Source organism: Sorex araneus, chromosome 6, assembly GCF_027595985.1.
Source record: "Sorex araneus isolate mSorAra2 chromosome 6, mSorAra2.pri, whole genome shotgun sequence".
NCBI lineage: Eukaryota > Metazoa > Chordata > Mammalia > Eulipotyphla > Soricidae > Sorex > Sorex araneus.
The window spans coordinates 149,353,665-149,373,639 of NC_073307.1; the positions used below are offsets into that span (position 1 = coordinate 149,353,665).

At 38.4% G+C, this 19,975-nt stretch overlaps 2 protein-coding genes across 2 annotated transcripts; both read right to left on the bottom strand.

Moving 5' to 3' along the window:
* Positions 1-936, bottom strand: LOC129405971 (olfactory receptor 4C45-like). Its single transcript, XM_055143694.1, has one exon. The coding sequence runs from the start codon at positions 934-936 to the stop codon at positions 1-3; it is 936 nt and encodes a 311-aa protein (XP_054999669.1).
* A 10,398-nt stretch (positions 937-11,334) lies between these two features.
* LOC101537261 (olfactory receptor 4C5-like) lies at positions 11,335-16,114 on the bottom strand. The gene is made up of 2 exons (XM_004621912.3): positions 16,100-16,114; positions 11,335-12,267 (listed from the first exon to the last, which is right to left on the bottom strand). Exons 1-2 carry the CDS (start codon positions 16,112-16,114, stop codon positions 11,335-11,337), a joined length of 948 nt encoding a protein of 315 aa, XP_004621969.2.
* Positions 16,115-19,975: the final 3,861 nt, after the last annotated feature.

Genomic DNA, 19,975 nt, shown 5'->3' on the forward strand with positions numbered 1-19,975 from the left:
TTAATCACCAGACATATTTTCTGATGTTTTCATTATTTTCCTCCAGAGTTTCTTTGTGGCATTTTTCATTTCCTTATTTCTGAGGGTGTAGATCAAAGGGTTCAGCATAGGAGTTACTAAGGTGCAAAACACAGTCACAGCTTTGTCAGTGGGAAAAGAGGTCACGGGTCTTAGGTACAGATATGAACAAGGTACAAAGAACAAGACGACAACAGTGACATGAGCGGCACAGGTAGACAGAGCTTTGCGGCGCCCTTCAGCACTACGATTCCTCAAGGAGCACAGGATGAAGACATAGGAAGTAAGCAGCATGGAAAAAATAAGCAAGCACAAAGACCCACTGTTGGCTGCTATCAGGGGCCCCAACGTGTGGGTGTCTGTGCAGGCGAGTTCCAGGAGAGGAATTAAGTCACACATGAAATGGTCAATGACATTGGGGCCACAGAAAGGTAACTGAAGCATGCACAAAAGCTGTATCCCTGCATGAATAAATCCTAAGATTGCAGCCATTACCACCAGAAACGTACACACGGGACGGCTCATGATGGTCATATAGTGCAAGGGTTTACAGATGGCCACATAGCGGTCATAGGCCATGGACATTAACAGGATAATTTCAGCTGCGGCAAAGAAATGTTCAGCAAAAAGTTGAGCCATGCAGCCATTGAAGGATATTGTGTTCTTTTCAGAGATCAAGTCAAAGATCATTTTGGGTGCTATGGAAGAAGAATAGAAACCATCTATAATAGACAAATAGCACAGAAAGAAGTACATGGGGGAACCCAGCAACGGGCTGATGAAGATGATGATTGAGATGAGCACGTTACCTACCACAGTGATCAAGAAAATTATTAGAAATATAGTGAACAAGAAATGCTGCAGTTCTGGATTCTGGGTCAGGCCCAGTAGGATGAACTCGGTGACATTATGCATCATTTGTAGAGAGTCAGCTTGGGTTTTGAGCACGTAGTCTGTCTGGAAACATCATAGTTATTCTGAGAGATGAAGTTAGTTAATCCAATACTAAAATAGTCCATAATCACTCTAGTCCTGGTCTCTGAGATGATAAGAATGAACCTTCCATTCAACTCTGCCAATTTGTTGATAATTGTAAAGAAGAATGGAAGATCATTAATATTTAGAAAATGTCAATTATTATTAATAATTATTAATAAGATCTGTTAATCTGTATTCTTATTAATAGAATAGTATACTTTAACAACAAAATAAAACAAGATGCATATGAATATTATCATTGATTCTAAACTTTCTTGTTCTAAAAATCTCTGAAGTATCTTACCTTTATTTAAAAATTCTTTATTAAGAATTACTTTGAAGTTATAACTGCATATTAGCATAAATATTATAGGTACATAGACTTAATTCTGAAAATAAAAATTAATGATATGTTATACACAGATGAGGCATTCATTACTTTATGTGTCTCAAGTATGTTTTGTAAACAATCATTCTTTTATGCGTATATATAAAGATAGAGCAATCTTTTTCTTCAGAATCTGATGGAACTAATTTTAAGATAATTATTGAGGAACATTTACATAGCAATTCAGTAATGTCTTAGGTTCAACAAGACACTTCTTCAGTCACTTAAAACACATTTTTGCATGTAGACATGTACATGTATAAAATTGCCTAAAAATTACTAAAGATTCTTAGATCAGTTTTGCATAATTAATAGAATCTATAACTCTTGGATTTCTATGCAATTAATCATCTATTGAATAATTTTATGGAAAAAATATATAATTGTACTATTATTTCACAAATAGAAGTAACAAGTGTGAGTTTTCCTGAGATTATTTTTTTGACCGGGCAGAAATATTAGGGTCACCTAAGATGTGCAGTTTTTCTTTTTTTCTTAATTTTACCAATTAAGATAAAATGCCATTTTAGATACTAATGAGTAAATTATACATATATAAAACATTATGTTTTGCATAAGTTTATGGATTTTCTATAACCGATACATGTTATTATAAAAGGTACTGAAATTTTTATTACCTCTATTCTTTTCTTATTTTTTCATAAGCATGTGCTTTTATTAAAAAAATTCTTGATGCAAAAGTCAATATAGTGACTTCTTTCTTTAAATAATTATGAAGAAAGATAAACTTTCTATAATGCTGAGTTCTATGTTTTCTATGATCATGGATTATGAAGAGTCTGAATATGTAGATCTTGTGTCTAAAATTAGCAGTAACAAATAATATTATTACTTTCCCTAAAACTTAAGTTTTTCTACCAGGACTTCTAGATGTGTGACCATGACAACCATGATTACTCCAAGTCTTAATATTCTTATCATGAATTGTACTATTGGGAGTAAATGAATAGAGGTGCCCTAACCTGGTATTTCACTCTTATTAGGTACTTACCTCCCTCCCCCCTAACATGTTTAGATCTCTTGGAAGAATATTCTGTACATGAAATCATTGACTGACATAATTTTGTTCAGTGTTAAATCATTGATGAGAAGAAAACAGTCCCTGTCAGTGTTGAACAGAACTGTAATTTAAAGATCTACTTTCATTGTTATAAGTTGTTTTGCTTAAATTTGTGGTTTTATAAGATGAAACGCAGGTTTCTTTTTCTTAAAATAACTTTAGCCTTATAAAACCCAAGAATGTTCTCTCAGGTGCCGGAATATTGTATCCCTGAAACATATTTAATGAATAACTGTCATTCACAGTGATTAAATTTAAAAAAAATTTTTAAACATCTTTTTTATAAAAGGGCTTAGGAAACATGTTTGCTTGCATTTCTTTGAAAATATGATCTAGAAGGGGCCGGAGCAATAAAAGAGCAGATAAGACACTTGCCTTAGACACTGCCAACTGGGGTTTTATCCTGGCATTCCATATGATGCCCAAAGTCTGCCAAGAGTAAGCCCTGAGCACCTCCTGCTGGTCTAAAAAATGAAAAAAGAAAGTAATATGGGCTAGATTTCTATGAAAGAAATTTCGTTTTCATTATTATTTGAATCTGCTTTTCAAAATAAAGTCTCAGGCCTGCCAGAGTCTCTTGGCCCCACGTCTGGCTGTCTTCACTGGGGCCTCTTGAAGCAGGGCCGGTAGATTCCCCCCCACCCCCATCCTCAACATAGCCCAGCCACAATCATGCTCAAAGCCCCTCTCCACACATTTGGATGAGCCTCACGCATGAAGGAACCGGCAGAGGAACCCAGGTGTGCGGGAGCCGGTGCTGAGATTTCCAAGCCTGCTCTGATCAGGACTGGCCTCTTCTGCCCAGATTTCCCATTTTCCACCAGCTAGTCGGTCACGCCCAAAAACTGCCCCTGGAGTCGTGTAATCCCAACAATGGCCAACATTCAGAGACTATAAAACCAAGCTCCCGGAAGTGCATGGCCTTGATGCGGCCACAGGACATCTTACAGCCTATTTCTCCCTCTCAGAGAATCTGGCAAGCTACTGAGGGTTTCCTGCCTGCATGGGAGAGCCTGGCAAGCTCCCTGTGGCGTATTCATATGCCAAAACCAGTCACAATCATGGGTCTCATTCCCCTGACCTTGAAAGAGGCTTCAGTGAGGCACTGTTGGGAAGTACCAGTAAAGAGTGCCTTCTAAAATTTCAGGTCTAAGGCGAATAGTAATAATAAATTTAATTAATCAATTTTCACCTCATTGTGGCTATTTAGAAGCCATTGAGAGGGGAAAAATTTCAAATAATTACAAGAAAATCTACAAATTTCTCGTACTTAATGAGATATAAATGTTAACTATTATTTTTAGTATTTCTTAATAGCCTCTTATATGGAGATGTTATAAATAATATTTTTTTACTGATATTTCATGTCTCTGTGCCTAAATTCATTTTCAGCAAAACAACAAGTACACACACACACATATATGCAAAAAAGAAAAAAACTCGATAAAGATAAATTGGCTAAATTCATTTAATCAGTTCTAGATTTAGTTATTACTGACCTGGATCTAGTTGATTTTGGATTCCTCAGGTTTTATGTTGGCCTAGTCATTGCCTTGTCTGTTCAGATAACTCTCCAATTTTGGACATTTAAACTTTTAAAAATATCTACTATGAGTCTAAATTAACTTAAAAATGAGTTGTTTTAATTAGGAAATAGCTGTAGCATTTAGTTCCTACTCACTTTCTTGATTTCTTCTGAAAGCGTAAACTCATTCAAGGGCTGGGGATTTAGCACTGTAGTAAACCACCTGCCTTGCATGTGTGAAGCCCTGGGTTGAAGCCATGCACTGCAACAAACAAACAAAAACCCACTCATATTTAATGCAGAATTTTCCTCTTTATCTGTCTATTTTATGCAAAAAAAGTAATGGGAAAAATTTAAAAGAATATTCAGATACAGAGCATTATGAGAGTGAAGATCCTTAAATCCACTTGATTTAGACTTTTATCCCCAAAATAATTCTGCCAAAATATTTGTTACCTGAAATGATCTTGAGCAATGTGGCCAGATCTCTTCTTTTCCAGATTAAACCCTCTTTCTAACCCACACTTAGCTACAAGCAGTGTCTCCTAGTGGAGAGTCACATTGTTCGTACTTGGATATGCAGCTGTAGTCGCTCAAAGGCCTTTGTCCCTCTTTTTCATTGCCTCTGGAGAAATGTTTAAATAGACTTTCATGAGGTGAAGACTTTGGTATTGTGTTGACCTTTCAGTCCCTGAGAGGATTAGTAATTGGCTTGGTTGTAATCTTTGCTTAACCGTCAACTAAGATCTTTAATTCTGGCACCAGCAAACTCCTATAGAGCTAGTTTTGGAAATTCCATTTTGGTTAAATGTGTGTGTCTGGCTTTAGTTCATGATAAGACTTGGGTAAGGTAAATTGGAAGAATTTATATTAGGATTTTGTTGTTCATGTTGACATAGGTAAACCTGAAATAGGGTAGGTGATTTATGCAGTATTTATAATGCTGCAACAAAAGACTCCGTACTTTAGAAAGAATTTATAAGAATTCCAAATTGATTAGTTAACTAGAAAGAAACTGGGTTTTGTAGAATCAAGAAGCTCTCAAGTAGGATTTGGACAAATGTTTGGCTCTCATTGCAGTTTAATTTACTCAGAAAATGCTCTATGTTCATTAAAAGACATTCACATCTAGAACTCAAATTTTGCCTTTGCTCTTGGTTACCTAAATACATAAAACATAGAAATTAAGACTGTTAGAATCTACAAAAATATCATCTGATACTTTACTTACTCTCACATGTTTCTAACAAATTTCACTAAGACAGTTTTTTGGATGAAATGGGTCTAAATTTTGGGTAACTGCTTTGATGGAATCACATCATTCAGACTTGGATGAGATCAATATAAAGCATCATTCAAAGACTCCTTATTACTTTTTCACCTTATTCCACCAACAGAGGCCGTGTTCAGTATTTTTGATAGTGCCATTCTCACTGGTTTAGCCTTATATCTCATTGTTGATTTGATTTGGATTTCCCTAATGATAAGTGATAATAAGCCATTTTTTCATATGCCTGTTGGTCCTCCCTTAGTCTTCCTGTGAGAAGTGTTTGTTCATTTTCTCTGCCCATATATTTTAATGGAGCTTTTAGGATCTTTTTTTTCTTTGGTTAATCTTTGTGAGTACTTTATAGATCCTGGATAGCAACCCATTATCTGTTGTGTTGAGTGCCAATATTTTCTTCCACTGAGCTTTTTAGTTTTAGTCCATGTTTCTTTTGCCATACAGAAACTTTTAGTTTGATGTAGTCCCATTTGTTTAGTTTTGATGTGGGCACCAGCAAACACCACTAGAGGTAGTTTCAGAATTGCATTTTGGTTAAACGTATGTGTCTGGCTTTAGTTCATGATGAGACTTGGGGAAGGTAAGTACTAACCAATACTAAGTATCCTTAATATTTGTCAATGACATCTTATACTGAAGACTCCTGTGAGGGCTAGGTCTTGGAGCATTCTGCATATATCTTACTCAGTGTATTATATTGATTCAGGTCTGATCTCAAGGTCTTTGATCCATTTTGAGTTGAGTTTTGTGTACAGTGTGAGGTATGATTCCAGCTTAATTTTCTTGCATGTGGTTATTTGATTATCCCAACACCATTTGTTGAAAAGGCTGTCTTTATTACATTTCATGCTGTTAGCTTCTGTGAAAAATCATGGGGGTTGTTCCTTGGATATTCCATTCTAATACATTGGTCAAAGAGTCTTTTTAAAAGTTCCAGTGCCACTCTGTTTTGATCACTATGGCTTTATAATATAGACTCAAGTTAGGTAGTGAGATCCTCTACGGTTTTCATGTTTTTCAGGTTAGTCTTGGCTATAAGGGGTCCACATAAACTTTATAATGTCCTGTTCTAAGTCCTTGAAGAATGTTTTATGAATTTAGATAGGGATTTCATTGAATCTATATAGTAGTTTAGGCAAGATGGTTATTTTGACAATATTGATTCTTCTAATCCAAGAGCATGGAATGCTTTTTTTATTTCCTAAGATCTTCTATTTCTTTCTTGAGTGTTTTGTTTTTTTTAATTTTTTTTTATTGATTTACTATGTGGAAAGTTACAAAGCTTTCAGGCTTAAGTCTCAATAATACAATGCTCAAACGCTCATCCATTCACCAGTGCATATTCCACCACCAGGAACCCCCATATACCTCCCCCCACCTCGCCCCCACCCTGCCTCTGTGTAGCCGATAAATTTCACTTTACTTTTCTCTTTAATTTGATTATATTCAATATTTCAACAAAAAACTCACTATTATTGTTTGGAATCCACCCCCCCCCCCCCCACCAAAGTCAGACCTGCTGAAAAGGAAACATTTGATAATTTTTTTTCCATTGCTGAGGTCTTGGATTTCTGTATTTTAGTAACTAAGTCTAGGGAAATTTCTGCCCGAAATTGCATCACTGCAAGCTCGTACCTCCCTTTTGTGGACATCATAAAATAGCAGCCGTGGCTCAGTTCACAGCCTAGAGACATTTCTGCAAGAAGCTGCTGGTGCCCAAAGTAGTTTAGCTGGCCTCCGGGGCCATGGTTATGCAGCAGCAGAGAAGCCGCACACATGTGGCTGCCGGGGCTAATATCTCGGCGGAGGGCAGTGCCGGTACCCTTTCTTGAGTGTTTTTTTAAATTTTCATGGTATAAGTCTCTCACTCTTTTGTTAAGTTGATTCCTAGATGCTTGATGTTTCTGGACGCTATTTTGAACAGGATAGACTCTGATCTCTTTCACCTCTGATTCATTCTATATAGGAATACAATCAATTTTTGTGTATTGACTTTGTAACCAGCCATTTTGCTCTATTGATTTCTAGGAGCTTTTGTGTGCCTATTTAAGGCCTTCAATGTATATGCTTATGATCTTCTAATAGAGATAATTTGATTCCTCTTTTGTTTGAGTTCTCCCTGGCACAACCCCTACACCACTAGACATTGCTGGGCTTGTAGGGAGTAACCCAGGGTTGGATTTCTCTGGGAAATGACCATTGCCAGGGGAACCTGACATTTCTAAGAATGACATAGATTAGTTATCCTTCATTTTGCCGTCTTCAATTGCCTTCCTGGCTTGAGGTGTGGAAAACAGACATCGTTTCATGTCAGTAATAATTCAACCTTGCCTCTTCCTTAGAGCATCAAGAACAATGCTCCAGCAGGTTCTTTCCAGTTATAACAATGCCCTGCCACCCTCCACCACTTGCTCATTGGTACATGTAGGCATTCTCCATCATTCTGTTTAACCATTGACTTTCTTTTTTTATTTCAAACTTTTTATTAAATCACCATGTGGAAAGTTACAAAGTTCTCAGGTTTATGTCTCAGTTATACAATATTCAAACACCCATCCCTTCACCAGTGCCCATATTCCACCACCGAAAACCCCAGTATACCCCCCGCCCCCACCCCCTACCCCCTACTGTATAACTAATGAATTTCACTTCATTTTCTCTTTTCCTTGATTACATTCCATATTTCAATACAAAATTCACTATAGTTGTTGGAATTTCCACCCAAGAGAGACAGACCTACTACCAAGGAAGCATTTGATAATTAGTTTTCCATTGCTGAGAATGGAGAGATATGTAGCCCCACTGCTACAAGTACATAACTCTTTTTTTTTCCTATTATCTTTTCCCTTTTTTTTCCCCGCATCCCCCTTCCCGCGCCTTATAGTATGTTGTACGCCACGCCGAGTCGGCCAGCATGGGGCTTTTGCTTTGTTCACAGTCCAGAGAGGTGGCTGCTACATTAATAACCTTTAACATTTCAACAAAAACCCACTGTTATTATTTTGAGTTTCCCCCCCCCCCCCAAGTCAGACCTGTTCAAAAGGAACCGTTTCACATTGCTGACAATTACAAATGTTAAGTCGCGCGAACGCTGGTGCGTCTGCACGGTTTTGGATTTCTGTATAAAGTCCAGGGAAAATTAAGCCAGAAATTGCCTAGCCCAGATCGCAGTCCCAGTGCATTGCTGTAAGAAGTCTCTGGAATCAAAGTCTTTAGGCCCAGAGGGTCCGCTTCACGCTCAGAAGCTCCGGATTTATCTGGGCCGAGGGCGTGCCGGTTACACCCCCTTCCCGTGAGTCCCTGGGAGCCCCAAGTGTAAAAATCAAATACCTCTGGGTTAGGATTCTTGGAAGATGGCGCCTGCCATGTGGGTGCCACCGCCAAGCCGCCGTTTTCCGTGCAGGAAGACAGGGTGGGGAGGAAAAAAAATCCACCCCCGGGCAGCACAGAGTTGTAGCCCAGTTCGCAGTCCCAGTGCATTGCTATTAGATGCTGCTCCTGATGCCCTGATGTGTTAGGTCTCTGGAATCAAAGTCTTAATATGACTAAGAGTCTATGGAGCATCCATTGCCCTAGAGCAATCTACTATCTCCTGTTCCTTGTGTCCCCATAGTTACGAGACAACTACACTATTTTTCAATTTATATTCGTTTGATTTCCTTTTTATACCTTATTATCATTGAAAAGACTTCTAATACCAGTGGGGACAGTGGACATCCTTGTATTATGTCTTATCTCAGCAGGAATCCTTCCAGTTTTTCATCAGAACCCTCATCCACTACTAGTGGGAATGTTGTATGATCTAGTCCCTGTGGAAAACAGCATGAGTAAACGAAGTTAACTCAGCAAACTCAAAAGTTAGATCCCACATGATCCAGCAATTCTATTTTGGGGTAGATATTCCAATCCTCAGAACAGAAAAGCATTCACTCAGCATGTAGGTACACCATATTTATTGCCGTGTTTAGTACAATAGCTAAGATTTGGAATCAACCTAGATGTACACTAGCAGATAAGTGGATCATGAAGATATGATACAGATATACCATGGAATAATACACAGATGTTTAGGAATGATGAAATTATGCAATTTACAGCAACATAGATGGAACTGGAAGACATCGTGTTAAATTTAGTAAACCAGAAGAAGGAAAAAACAGGATGATATCACTTATATATGGTATTTAGAATAACTGGACAAGAGAATGCAATGTTGAAAAGGGGAGATGCCCAGATTAGCTTTGGCTCCAGAGTATAAGGAGGAGAGGGAAAGAGTGGAGGAGTTGGGGAAAGATAGATGAAAAATAATGGGGGCAGGTCAGAAGATTAGGGTATTGAGGTAGTGTTAAGGAATGATAAAGCCAAATATCCAAACCACAGAGTCAAAGAAACTTAAAGTAAGAGACCCAAACGTTAACAACTGAATTTAGAAAGGTGTTGGTTAAGAGGGCAGACTAAGAGAGGATATTGGAGGGAACTGAAAAACATCAGTGGAGGGAAGTTATCACTGGTGGTGGGATCGTGCTGCAATATTGCATGTCAAGCTCAACTATGAATAACTTTGTAAATTATGGTGCTTAAATAAAATTAAAAAATGGACCTGATTGTGACTTTTAGGCTTTGTGTGATCTTGTCTGGGTTTAAGCCTTACTATGTTCACAAAAGTTTCCCTCTGAGAACATTACTGGTCTATATTGTTTAGTCTTCTTTCATATATCAATGCCAGTTTCCATAGTTATATACCTGTGTACCATCAGGGACCATGTCTTTTCTTCATGATGGACTGTGGGATGAAGGATCTACAGCTATCCTCATCTCCATGTGGAGTGATTTAAATGCATGGATACAGTAAATTTCCAAACTTCAAAAAATATGTGTCTAGAAGTCATTGAACCATAATTTAGTGGGCAGAAGAGAGAATGTTATCTTCTACTCTCTGATGGAGAATCTTGAGCTAGAGTAAAGGATCTGGTTTGTTAGTAGTGATTGAAAAAAAAACACACCCAGTTAAACTTATTTTTCAAAGACACCATGTGAGTATGAGAAGAGATACTGTAGGGAGCATGACCCAACTTCCATCTCCCCTTTTTTTTAAAAAAAAATCTTGAATGTGAAGTTGATTGTAGCCTTGCTAGGAATAAATAACCTGGGTTAGTTCAAATTAATGAAACTTTCAATTTAGACCATTCCTCTTTCTAGCAAGATGATAGGGAGCGGATGCATGTACCTCCCAGTTAGAGAACATTGTGAGAATTTTTCTACCAGAAAAAAAAGTCCTTGCAGATCCAGAGAAACACTAATCTGTGTTGTGGATTAATTTGAATGCTTTATTGGAGTTTTGTCCTGTGATATGGATGTTAGCATTGATAAGATAACTTTTCTATCCAGAATTTCTGTAAGTCTTGGTGACAGAGTCAAAAGATTAGAGTTCATTGTCCATTGTATATTACCTTTATATTTTCTTTATATTTCACATACTTGTGAGATCACCCAGTATTTGTTTTTTTTCTAGCTAATTATGTTTTAAATAGCACTGACTACTTCCATCCAAGTTGTAGAAAAATAAAAGATTTTATCTTTCCTTATATCTCAGTAGTAATTTGTTGTGTATAGGTGCCACAATATCTTAATTGATTCCCTCCGTTGTTGGGAACTTGGGTTGTTTCTAAATCTTGGCTACTGCATATATTGTCTAAAACATTAAACTGTTAGGGTGTTAAAATACTTTAATTACTAAGCTAATTGATTACTAAAAATTAGTTATATAATATCTTAATTTTACAGATAATTATTGTCTTGAATACACAAGCTCAGAGGTTTTCAATGTATTTTTATTTTGTTGATTAACAGAGTATAATTATTTGCGTATGCAAAGAGATTTCCAATTGGAAGATACTTATTACTAATTTAATTCAATATCTATATTTTTATGAAAGAGGCTTTATTAAAGGTTCTGGAAAGTAAGGGAAGCAATCTATATTTGAAAAGGTCTTTTGACTTTAAGACCATTATCCTTCCTGTTCATAACACTTGATGCAATAATATGAAGCGAATTTGTTTTATCTTCTGTACCCACATGAATTGTTATCCAAGATTACTCTTTGGCTCCAAAGCTTTCTCATGGCATTTTTCACCTCTGAGTTTCTGAGGGTATAGATTAATGGATTTAGCATAGGGGTTATCATCGTATAAAATACAGCCACTGCTTTATCAATGGGGAAGGTGACCATAGGCCGAAGGTACACAAATATACAAGGCACAAAGAATAGGACGACGACAGTAACATGAGAGGCACAGGTAGAGAGAGCCTTCCACTGCCCTTCAGTGCTTTGGTTTTTTAGGGAGCAGAGGATGAGGATATAAGATGCGATGAGAATTGAGAAAATCAGCATACACATCAGCCCACTGTTGGCAGCAACAAAAAGCCCAAAGATGTGAGTGTCAGTGCAGGACAGTTGTAGCAGAGGGAAAAGGTCACAGATGAAGTGGTCAATGACATTTGGGCCACAGAAGGGTAGCCAGAGTATAAAAAGAATTTGAATGAGAGCATGAAGAAATCCCCCAGCCCAGGCCAGGACCACAAGAAGGCCACATACCCGCCTGTTCATGATGATCATATAATGCAGGGGCTTGCAGATGGCCACGTAGCGGTCATAGGCCATCACGGTGAGCAGGATGATTTCAACTCCTCCAAAAAAGTGCTCGGCAAAGAGCTGAGTCATGCACCCACCAAAGGAAATAGTTTTCTTTTTGGCGAGTAAGTCCAGTATCATTTTGGGGGCCATGGTAGAAGAGCAGCAGCCATCTATGAAGGACAAGAAACACAGGAAAAAATACATGGGGGATCCCAGGGCGGGGCTGGTGGTGATGGTCACTACAATGAGCAGGTTGCCTGCTACGGTGAGAAGGTAGACAACGGTGAACACCGCAAACAGAAGCTCTTGCACACGTGGGTTCTGTGTCAGACCAAGCAGGATGAATTCGGTCACGTTGTTCATTTGCTCCCAAACTCCAGCTTGGCATTTGGATACTCGATGTATCTGTGAGTAACAGAGATTACAGTGTAGAAGGCGAATTTTTATTATTATTATTATTATTATTATTATTTTGCTTTTAGGGTCACACCTGGCAATACACAGCAGTTACTCCTGGCTCTGCACTCAGGAATTACCCCTGGCCGTGCTCAGGGGACCATATGGGATGCTGGGATTTGAACCCGGGTCGGCCGCGTGCAAGGCAAATGCCCTACCCGCTGTGCTATCGCTCCAGCCCCTGTGGAAGGCGAATTTTGATCAAACGAACAATTTGTGTCAGGATGATTTTCTGGAAGACTAATGAAAACCCTGAGCAGATAAACTCAAGACTTAAAGTAGGGCTATATTCATTAGTTGCAAATGAATAGATTATTACCACCCCCTTCACCCCCCCACCAGACACATATTCATGTATACAGACATGACTCACATGACTGATTCAACACATCAACCCCTACAACCCAATAAGATGGATATCCTCTCGGATAACAATTGCTATCCGTCCCGGATGAATTGAAATTAAAAGAGAACCTGTGAGGGAGATTCTGTTACTTCTCTTCACTTATGCTGATGAGGCCAAGTTGCAGGGTTTGTTATTCTTACTTTTAACTTGCTTCTGAGTGAGTTAAAGGTAAATTAATCTGACATTTAAATTAAGCTATTCATATCTCAAAATATATTGAACTGAATGACTATTTGGGATTCACATGAGATAAAGCAGGTAGTTATAATTGTGAGTTTATGCTACATGCAAGCAGAGTTTTCCAGAATGTGGTTAAACAAGAAGGAAGAACATTTGAGAGAGGAGAAACCAGCGTCACAAAATGCAGCCTTTCTGGGGCTGGAGCGATAGCACAGTGGGTAGGGCGTTTGCCTTGTACGCGGCCGACCCGGGTTCTAATCCCAGCATACCATATGGTCGCTTGAGCACCGCCAGGGGTAATTCCTGAGTGAAGAGCCAGGAGTAACCCCTGTGCATCGCCGGGTGTGACCCAAAAACCAAACCAAACCAAACTAAACCAAACAAAAAAACCAAAATGCAGCCTTTCTGCATTTCTGCAATTTTAAAGTTATTGGAAATTTTAGAATTCATTATGTGGAAAACTCATGTTTCGGTTTTAGGAGCATGCATTTTGAAAAATCAAACTCAAGAAAATGAAAAATTCTCTGGATCTGTAGAAGATGTTTGAGCTAAGGAAATGGCACCATGATTTATTGGACAGAAGGTGCTCTTATAAATAAATAATCAGATTATTTCTCTTTGTTCTCACTGCTTCATAGTCATGTGATGTCATGTATCCTTTTCTTACTGTAATTTTCCAATTCTCTCATATAAAAAGTAGGAAGAACAGTCAATAACTTTGAGGAATTGAAGTAGATGATCATGACATGGGCCATAGTTGTATTCTAAAAGCAAAACGTATGTATTCTAAAAGCAAAACGTATGAGAATGTGGAAAGCCACATTCTCAGAATTCTTTTTTAAAAAAGTTAAAATGAAAATATTTCCACATTATTACTTTTACCCTTAAAAAACAAAATAATTGAACTAAATATTCAAAAAGTCAGAAAAACAATCAATTATATTCAGGAAAAGGTAGAATTCATAAATCTGTACATCAGGCAATATATAAATATTAGGCAATTCAAAGTATCTTTAGCATTTAAAATATCAGACATAATGAACACAAATAACCTCAAAAAGAAATAAGTAGGATAAAATAGGATAAAACCACAAAACACTTAATGGCTGTCATGTAAAATAAAGTAAGCGTTCTCTTTATGTCATAACCAATAGAAAGGGAAATAGATAGCTTAATGACTTTAACTATAACATAGTTCAGTAAATCAGTAAAGTAAGAAAATAAATAGAACTAATCTCTGGCCAGAGAAGAACACTTTAAGTAAAATACTATGTTATAAAAACCAACAAAATTATATAAGGATATAGAATACACTGGAAAAAACTTGTAGTTATTACAGATAATCATTAGTAGAGAAATAATTTGCATACAGGTACCATTAAAAATAAGGACAGACATGAAATTAGCAAAAAAATATATAGAATAAGCCACTCTATAAACTACTTTGAAAAAGTTTTTAAACACTGAATCACAGCGGGGCTGGAGGGATAGCACAGCAGGTAGGGTGTTTGCTTGCACATGTCCAACTGGGGTTCAATTCCCAGCATCCCATATGGTCCCCTGAGCACCACCAGGGGTAATTCCTGATTGCAGAGCTGGGAGTGATCCCTGTGCATCGCCGGGTGTGACCCCCCAAAAAAAAACCAAAAAAGCCCCCCAAAATTGAATCACACTAGATACACAATTACAAAGTTGTTCTTGACTGAGTTTCAGTCATATAATGTTTCGATATTCATCCTTTCACCAGTATGCATATCCCACCTCCATTGTCCCCAGTTTCCCTCTCTTCTGTCCCCCCTTCGCTTTTATTGCAGGCACTTTTCTTCTCCTCTCTCTGTCTTTTCTTTTTAGCCTTATGATTTGCAATACAGATACTGAAAGGTTATCAGGTACATCCCTATGCCTACTTTCAATACTCAGCTCCTGTCCAAAATGATCATTTGCCAACTATGATTGTCATAGTCACACTGGTCCCTTCTCTATCCTAACAGCCTCGTATGCTCCCCCTCCTCCCCTCTTGTGACAAGCTTACAACCATTAACCAGGCCTCCTGGCCCCTGTTTCCCCTGGCCTTTGATATTAGTCTCATATAATTTATTTTATATCCCACAAATGTATGCAGTCATTCTATATCTGTGCCTCTCCTTCTGACTTATTCAAAAATCACTTTTTAATTATATAATCAAAACATAGACTTCAAAACCAGAAAATCTCCCACCCCCTGTTTTCCCTGGTCATGGATATTATAATGGTTGGAACTAACCACAAGTGTGTGTGAGGATGAGGGTAGGTAAAATAGAGAAGAGACCAGTATGGCAATGGTGAGAATGATCACGCTGGACAAGATCTGAGGATTAAAAGTAGATAAGGGATATTTTTGATAATCTTTCAGTGTCAATATTGCAAACCACAATGCCCAGAAGGAGACACACAGACACACAGACACACACACAGAGATAGAGAGAGAGAGAGAAAGAGAGAGAGAGATAGAGAGAGAGATAGAGAGAGAGAAAGAGAGAGAGAGAGAGAGAGGAAAAGTATCTGCCATAGAGGCAGGCAGGGGGTGGGGTGGGGTGATGGGAGGGAACCCAGGGACACTGATGCTGGAAAGTGCACACTGGTGGAGGGATGGGTGTTGAATTACTGTATGATTGAAATCCAATCATTAACAGCTTTGTAATGGTCTATCTCACAGTGATTCAATAAAAAATTATTTAAAAACCCATTATCATCATCACTGTCATCCCGTTGATCATCGATTTTCTCGAGCGGGCACCAGTAACCTCTCCATTCGTCCTAGCCCTGAGATTTTAGCAGCCTCTCTTTACTTGTTCTTACCAGCAGGTCCGCCGTGGAGGCTCTTTCAGGGTAAAGGGAATGAGACCCATTATTGTTACTGTATTTGGCATATTGAATACGCCACAGAGAGCTTGCCGGGGTCTGCCACGTGGGCAGGATGCTCTCGGTACCTTGCCAGGTTCTCTAAGAGGCAGAACTAGGCTCTAAGAGGTCGCGTGGCTGTCAACACAGCCGCACCCTTCCGGGAGCATTGTTTTATAGTCTACAAAACAACAATACTTTTTACGTAAGTTAAAAGGCAAAGCTAATTAATTCGTCTATTTTAAATGTATTATAGTTCAAAAATATATGATCTCTGAACATTGAAACAGTTTTCAAGAATTAAAATCTGGAGAGATTCTTACCATATATAATTAAAAAGTATAAATGAAGTTATAACACCATATATTGTGATTTAAGTTATACAAAATGATAGAGACATCAAAATATGCTAATGAGTAATGGTGCTTATTTGAATAAGGGCAATTTTTGTATGCTTTAAAAAGTGTTCTTTGTTTTCTTTTTTTTCTTTTTTTTTAGTGTTCTTTATTTTCTATAAAGAGAATATATCACCTAGCAAAGTAATTTAACAAAAGAAATTTTTTTTTGTGGGTTCAAAGTGTCCCAAAAGATTGTTTTTTTGAGTAAATATTATCACCAGTATTTATAAAAAGCTGAGATGGCAGAAACAGATGTTTAACTTGAAGTCACAAAAAGAAGACTTTGAGAAAAAATTTACTAGTAAAGAAATCTCAGATTATACCTACCTGTTTGAAGGCATTTAGGAAAAAAACAAAGGTTCATTTGGTAACCAGGCATCTTAGGTGCAGTGCAAACTTTACACCTAGTAATAACAACTCACTGACCACTAACTGCTGTCTCACAGGTAATTGTTTCTTTTCCTCACTTAATGACTTGAAAATGCTGGTGGAGAGAGACTTTCTGAATAATGCAGTTTCACAGGATGGTTTGATTTTTGTCTTACAGGCTCACACCATCCTCTGAGGGGGAGGTAAAGATGCCAGCTGAGACATTGAAGTTCTCTAGTCAAATAGTTTTTAGCCCATTACGTTTCAAGGTAAATTGATGGCAAGAAGCCCAAGCCATCTCTCTCCCAGTTACATTATTTCACATGTGCCAATCTTTCTTGGTGGTCAGATGAGAAAATCTATTATAAAAAACCACTTGATCTGAGATATCAACTGATTTAACGCCCTGAAAATAGTAAATAACCTGAAAACAGAAAAAAAAATCAGGGACTAGAAGGCTCTGAAAGTCAGTGACAGATGAATGACATGAGCCCTAAGCCCTTTCCTTATTTTTTTTTTGAGCAGTTAGTTTATTTTATTTTTTAAAATTTTATTGAATCACTGTGAGATAGTGACAAGCTTTTATGTTTGGGTAACAATCTCACAATGATCAAACACCCATTCCTCCACCAGTGCACATTCCCACCACCAATATCCCGGGTATACCCCCCTTTCCCACCCTCCCCCTGCCTTCATGGCAGACAATATTCCCCATACTCTCTCTCTGCTTTTGGGCATTATGGCTTGAAACACAGACACTGAGAGGTCATCATATTTGGCCCATTATCTACTTTCGGCACACATCTCCCATCCTGACTGATTCCTTCAGCCATCATTTTCTTAGTGATCCCTTTACTCCAGCTGCCTTCTCCCCTCCGCTCATGAAGCAGTCTTCCAGCTATGGGGCAATCCCCCTGGCCCTTGTATCTACTGCCCTTTCCTTATTTAAGCGTGTGCTCACCCTGGAGGGACCTCTCCTTCAGTCCCAGGGACTCTGGATTCAGTGGAAACTCAGAACGAGCAACTTCTGGGATCCATGGGTGATTACACTGACATGCATCTGCTGGTCCCTGCCAACTCATCTGTGCTTTTAGAGAAATATTTAAATAGGCATCAGTCCAGTGGAGGAAGTTAAGGAGGCGCTGACCTCTCCTCTCCCAGAAGACTAGAGTTAGCAGTTTAACCCAGATGGCAGCCAACTCGGTTTCTCTTTCCTCTCCTGTGGCCATAACGGTTGCTTCCAGAGGGGTGGGGCAGAGCCCGCGGGGCTGGGTCAGCAGCTTCCCTGTGACGGTGTTCAGGAAGTGATCTTTGAATTTGGAACCTGAGGAGCAGACTGCTCTAGACATGGGAACATGGGTTCAGAGTCATATAGTGCTACAGTTTTAAGAATGCCTGTCTCGGGGCTGGAGCAATAGCACAGCGGATATGGCGTTTGCCTTGCACGCGGCCGACCTGGGTTCGATTCCCAGCATCCCATATGGTATCCCGAGCACCGCCAGGTGTAATTCCTGAGTGCATGAGCCAGGAGTGAGCCCTATGCTTCGTTGGGTGTGACCCAAAAAGCAAAAAAGAAAAAAAGAAAAGAAAAGAAAAAAGAATGCCTGTCTCTTCATGAGCAGAGGGGAGAAGGCAGATGGAATAGAGAAGGGGTCACTAAGAAAATGATGGCTGGAGGAACCAGTTGGGATGGGAGATGCATGCCGAAAGTAGATAATGGACCAAACATGGTGACCTCTCAGTGTCTGTGTTGCAAGCCATGATGCCCCAAAGTAAAGAGTATGGGGAATATTATCTGCCATAGAGGCAGGGGGAGGGTGGGAAAGTGGGGGTATACCTGGGATATTGGTGGTGGGGAATGTGCACTGGTGGAGGGATGGGTGTTTTGTGAGATTGTAATCCAAACATAAAAGCTTGTAACTATCTCATGGTGACTCAATAAAATTTAAAAAATATAAAAAAAGAATGCCTCTCTCTCAGAGTTCAGGGAGGATTCAGCCAGGGAGAACATCTATCAATACTGTAGGCTAGAAAAACTGCTCTTTTATTTTTATTTTTTGGGTTACTCCTGGCTCTGCACTCAGGAATTACTCCTGGTGTGCTCGAGGGCCCATATGGGATGCTGGGAATTGAACCTGGGTTGTCCACGTGCAAGGCAAACACCCTACCCGCTGTGTTATCACTCCAGCCCAAGAAACTGGTCTTTAATGCTAAAAATCTGCACCACACCAAAGAGAGTTTCACTGTATTTTCCATTTTCCAACTCTGTGACCCTGGCTAAGATTCTTAGCCTCTTAGACCAGAGTTCACACGTCTCTCCAAAAAGGACAATACTCAGACTTATCTAGGGACGGGTGTGGTAGTTATATGAAATTTCACACTTTTATTAATTAAACTTTTATTTTAAAGTGCTTAAACCATGCTTGCCATTTTTTTACACCCACGACTGATAAAATCTGCATCAGTTCAGAAATTAGAAGTCAAATTTTAAAGTATTAAAAGCTGATAAAAGGTCACTAAAATTATGATTTTTTAAAATGATAATTAAAAAATTTTCTGATAAGAGTCCTCTAAAAGGAGATAAAGGAAATGTAGACACCATGAAAAATAACAAGTGATGAGCACTTTCTGTTTATGTCACCTTGCTCAAATTTGCATAAAGCATGTTTCACTAATTCCATTTTAGGTCTAAGGAAATCTAAATCTGTGTCTTCTGAAAAGTTAATATTGGCAGAGTTTAGATTTAAGTATAAAGTTCAAAGTCTTAGGTCTAACAATAGTGGTGCTGTAGCACATTAGAAATGGATTTCATCAATGTCTCATGCACTAAAAATGGTGGGAGAGGAGATGCTATGAATTATTTAGATTCTATCATTGGTGACAGGGAGGACACATTCCTCAACAGATCTCATGTGCAGCAGTGAGCATTTTAAAAAAGACATAGAGAAAAGAGAACATTAATTATCTTTATTTCCTACCTTTGGTCCCCAACTGGGAAATAAGTTTAAGCACTGTTTTAAAAGTTTTTGACAACAGGTATTCAAACAAAAGTGAGCTGATGTCTCTGTGGTTTTAAATTGTATTCTATAACAAATAATTTTAAGCAACTTTATGTGTATATTGGCTATCTGTATGTCTCTTGTTTAAAAAAATTCTATTCTCACCTTTCCATTTTAAATTGTATTGTTTGTTTAATTAATTAACTAATTATTTCTTTGTAGGGATGGGCGACGCTTGGCTGTCCTGTAATATTATTCCTGGCAGTGCTTGGAGGATCATATGTGGTGCTGGGATTGAACCAGGGTCAACTACTTGCAAGGCAAGTGTCTCAACCTCTGTGCTCTCTTTCCAACCTTGTATTATTTATTTTTGTTGG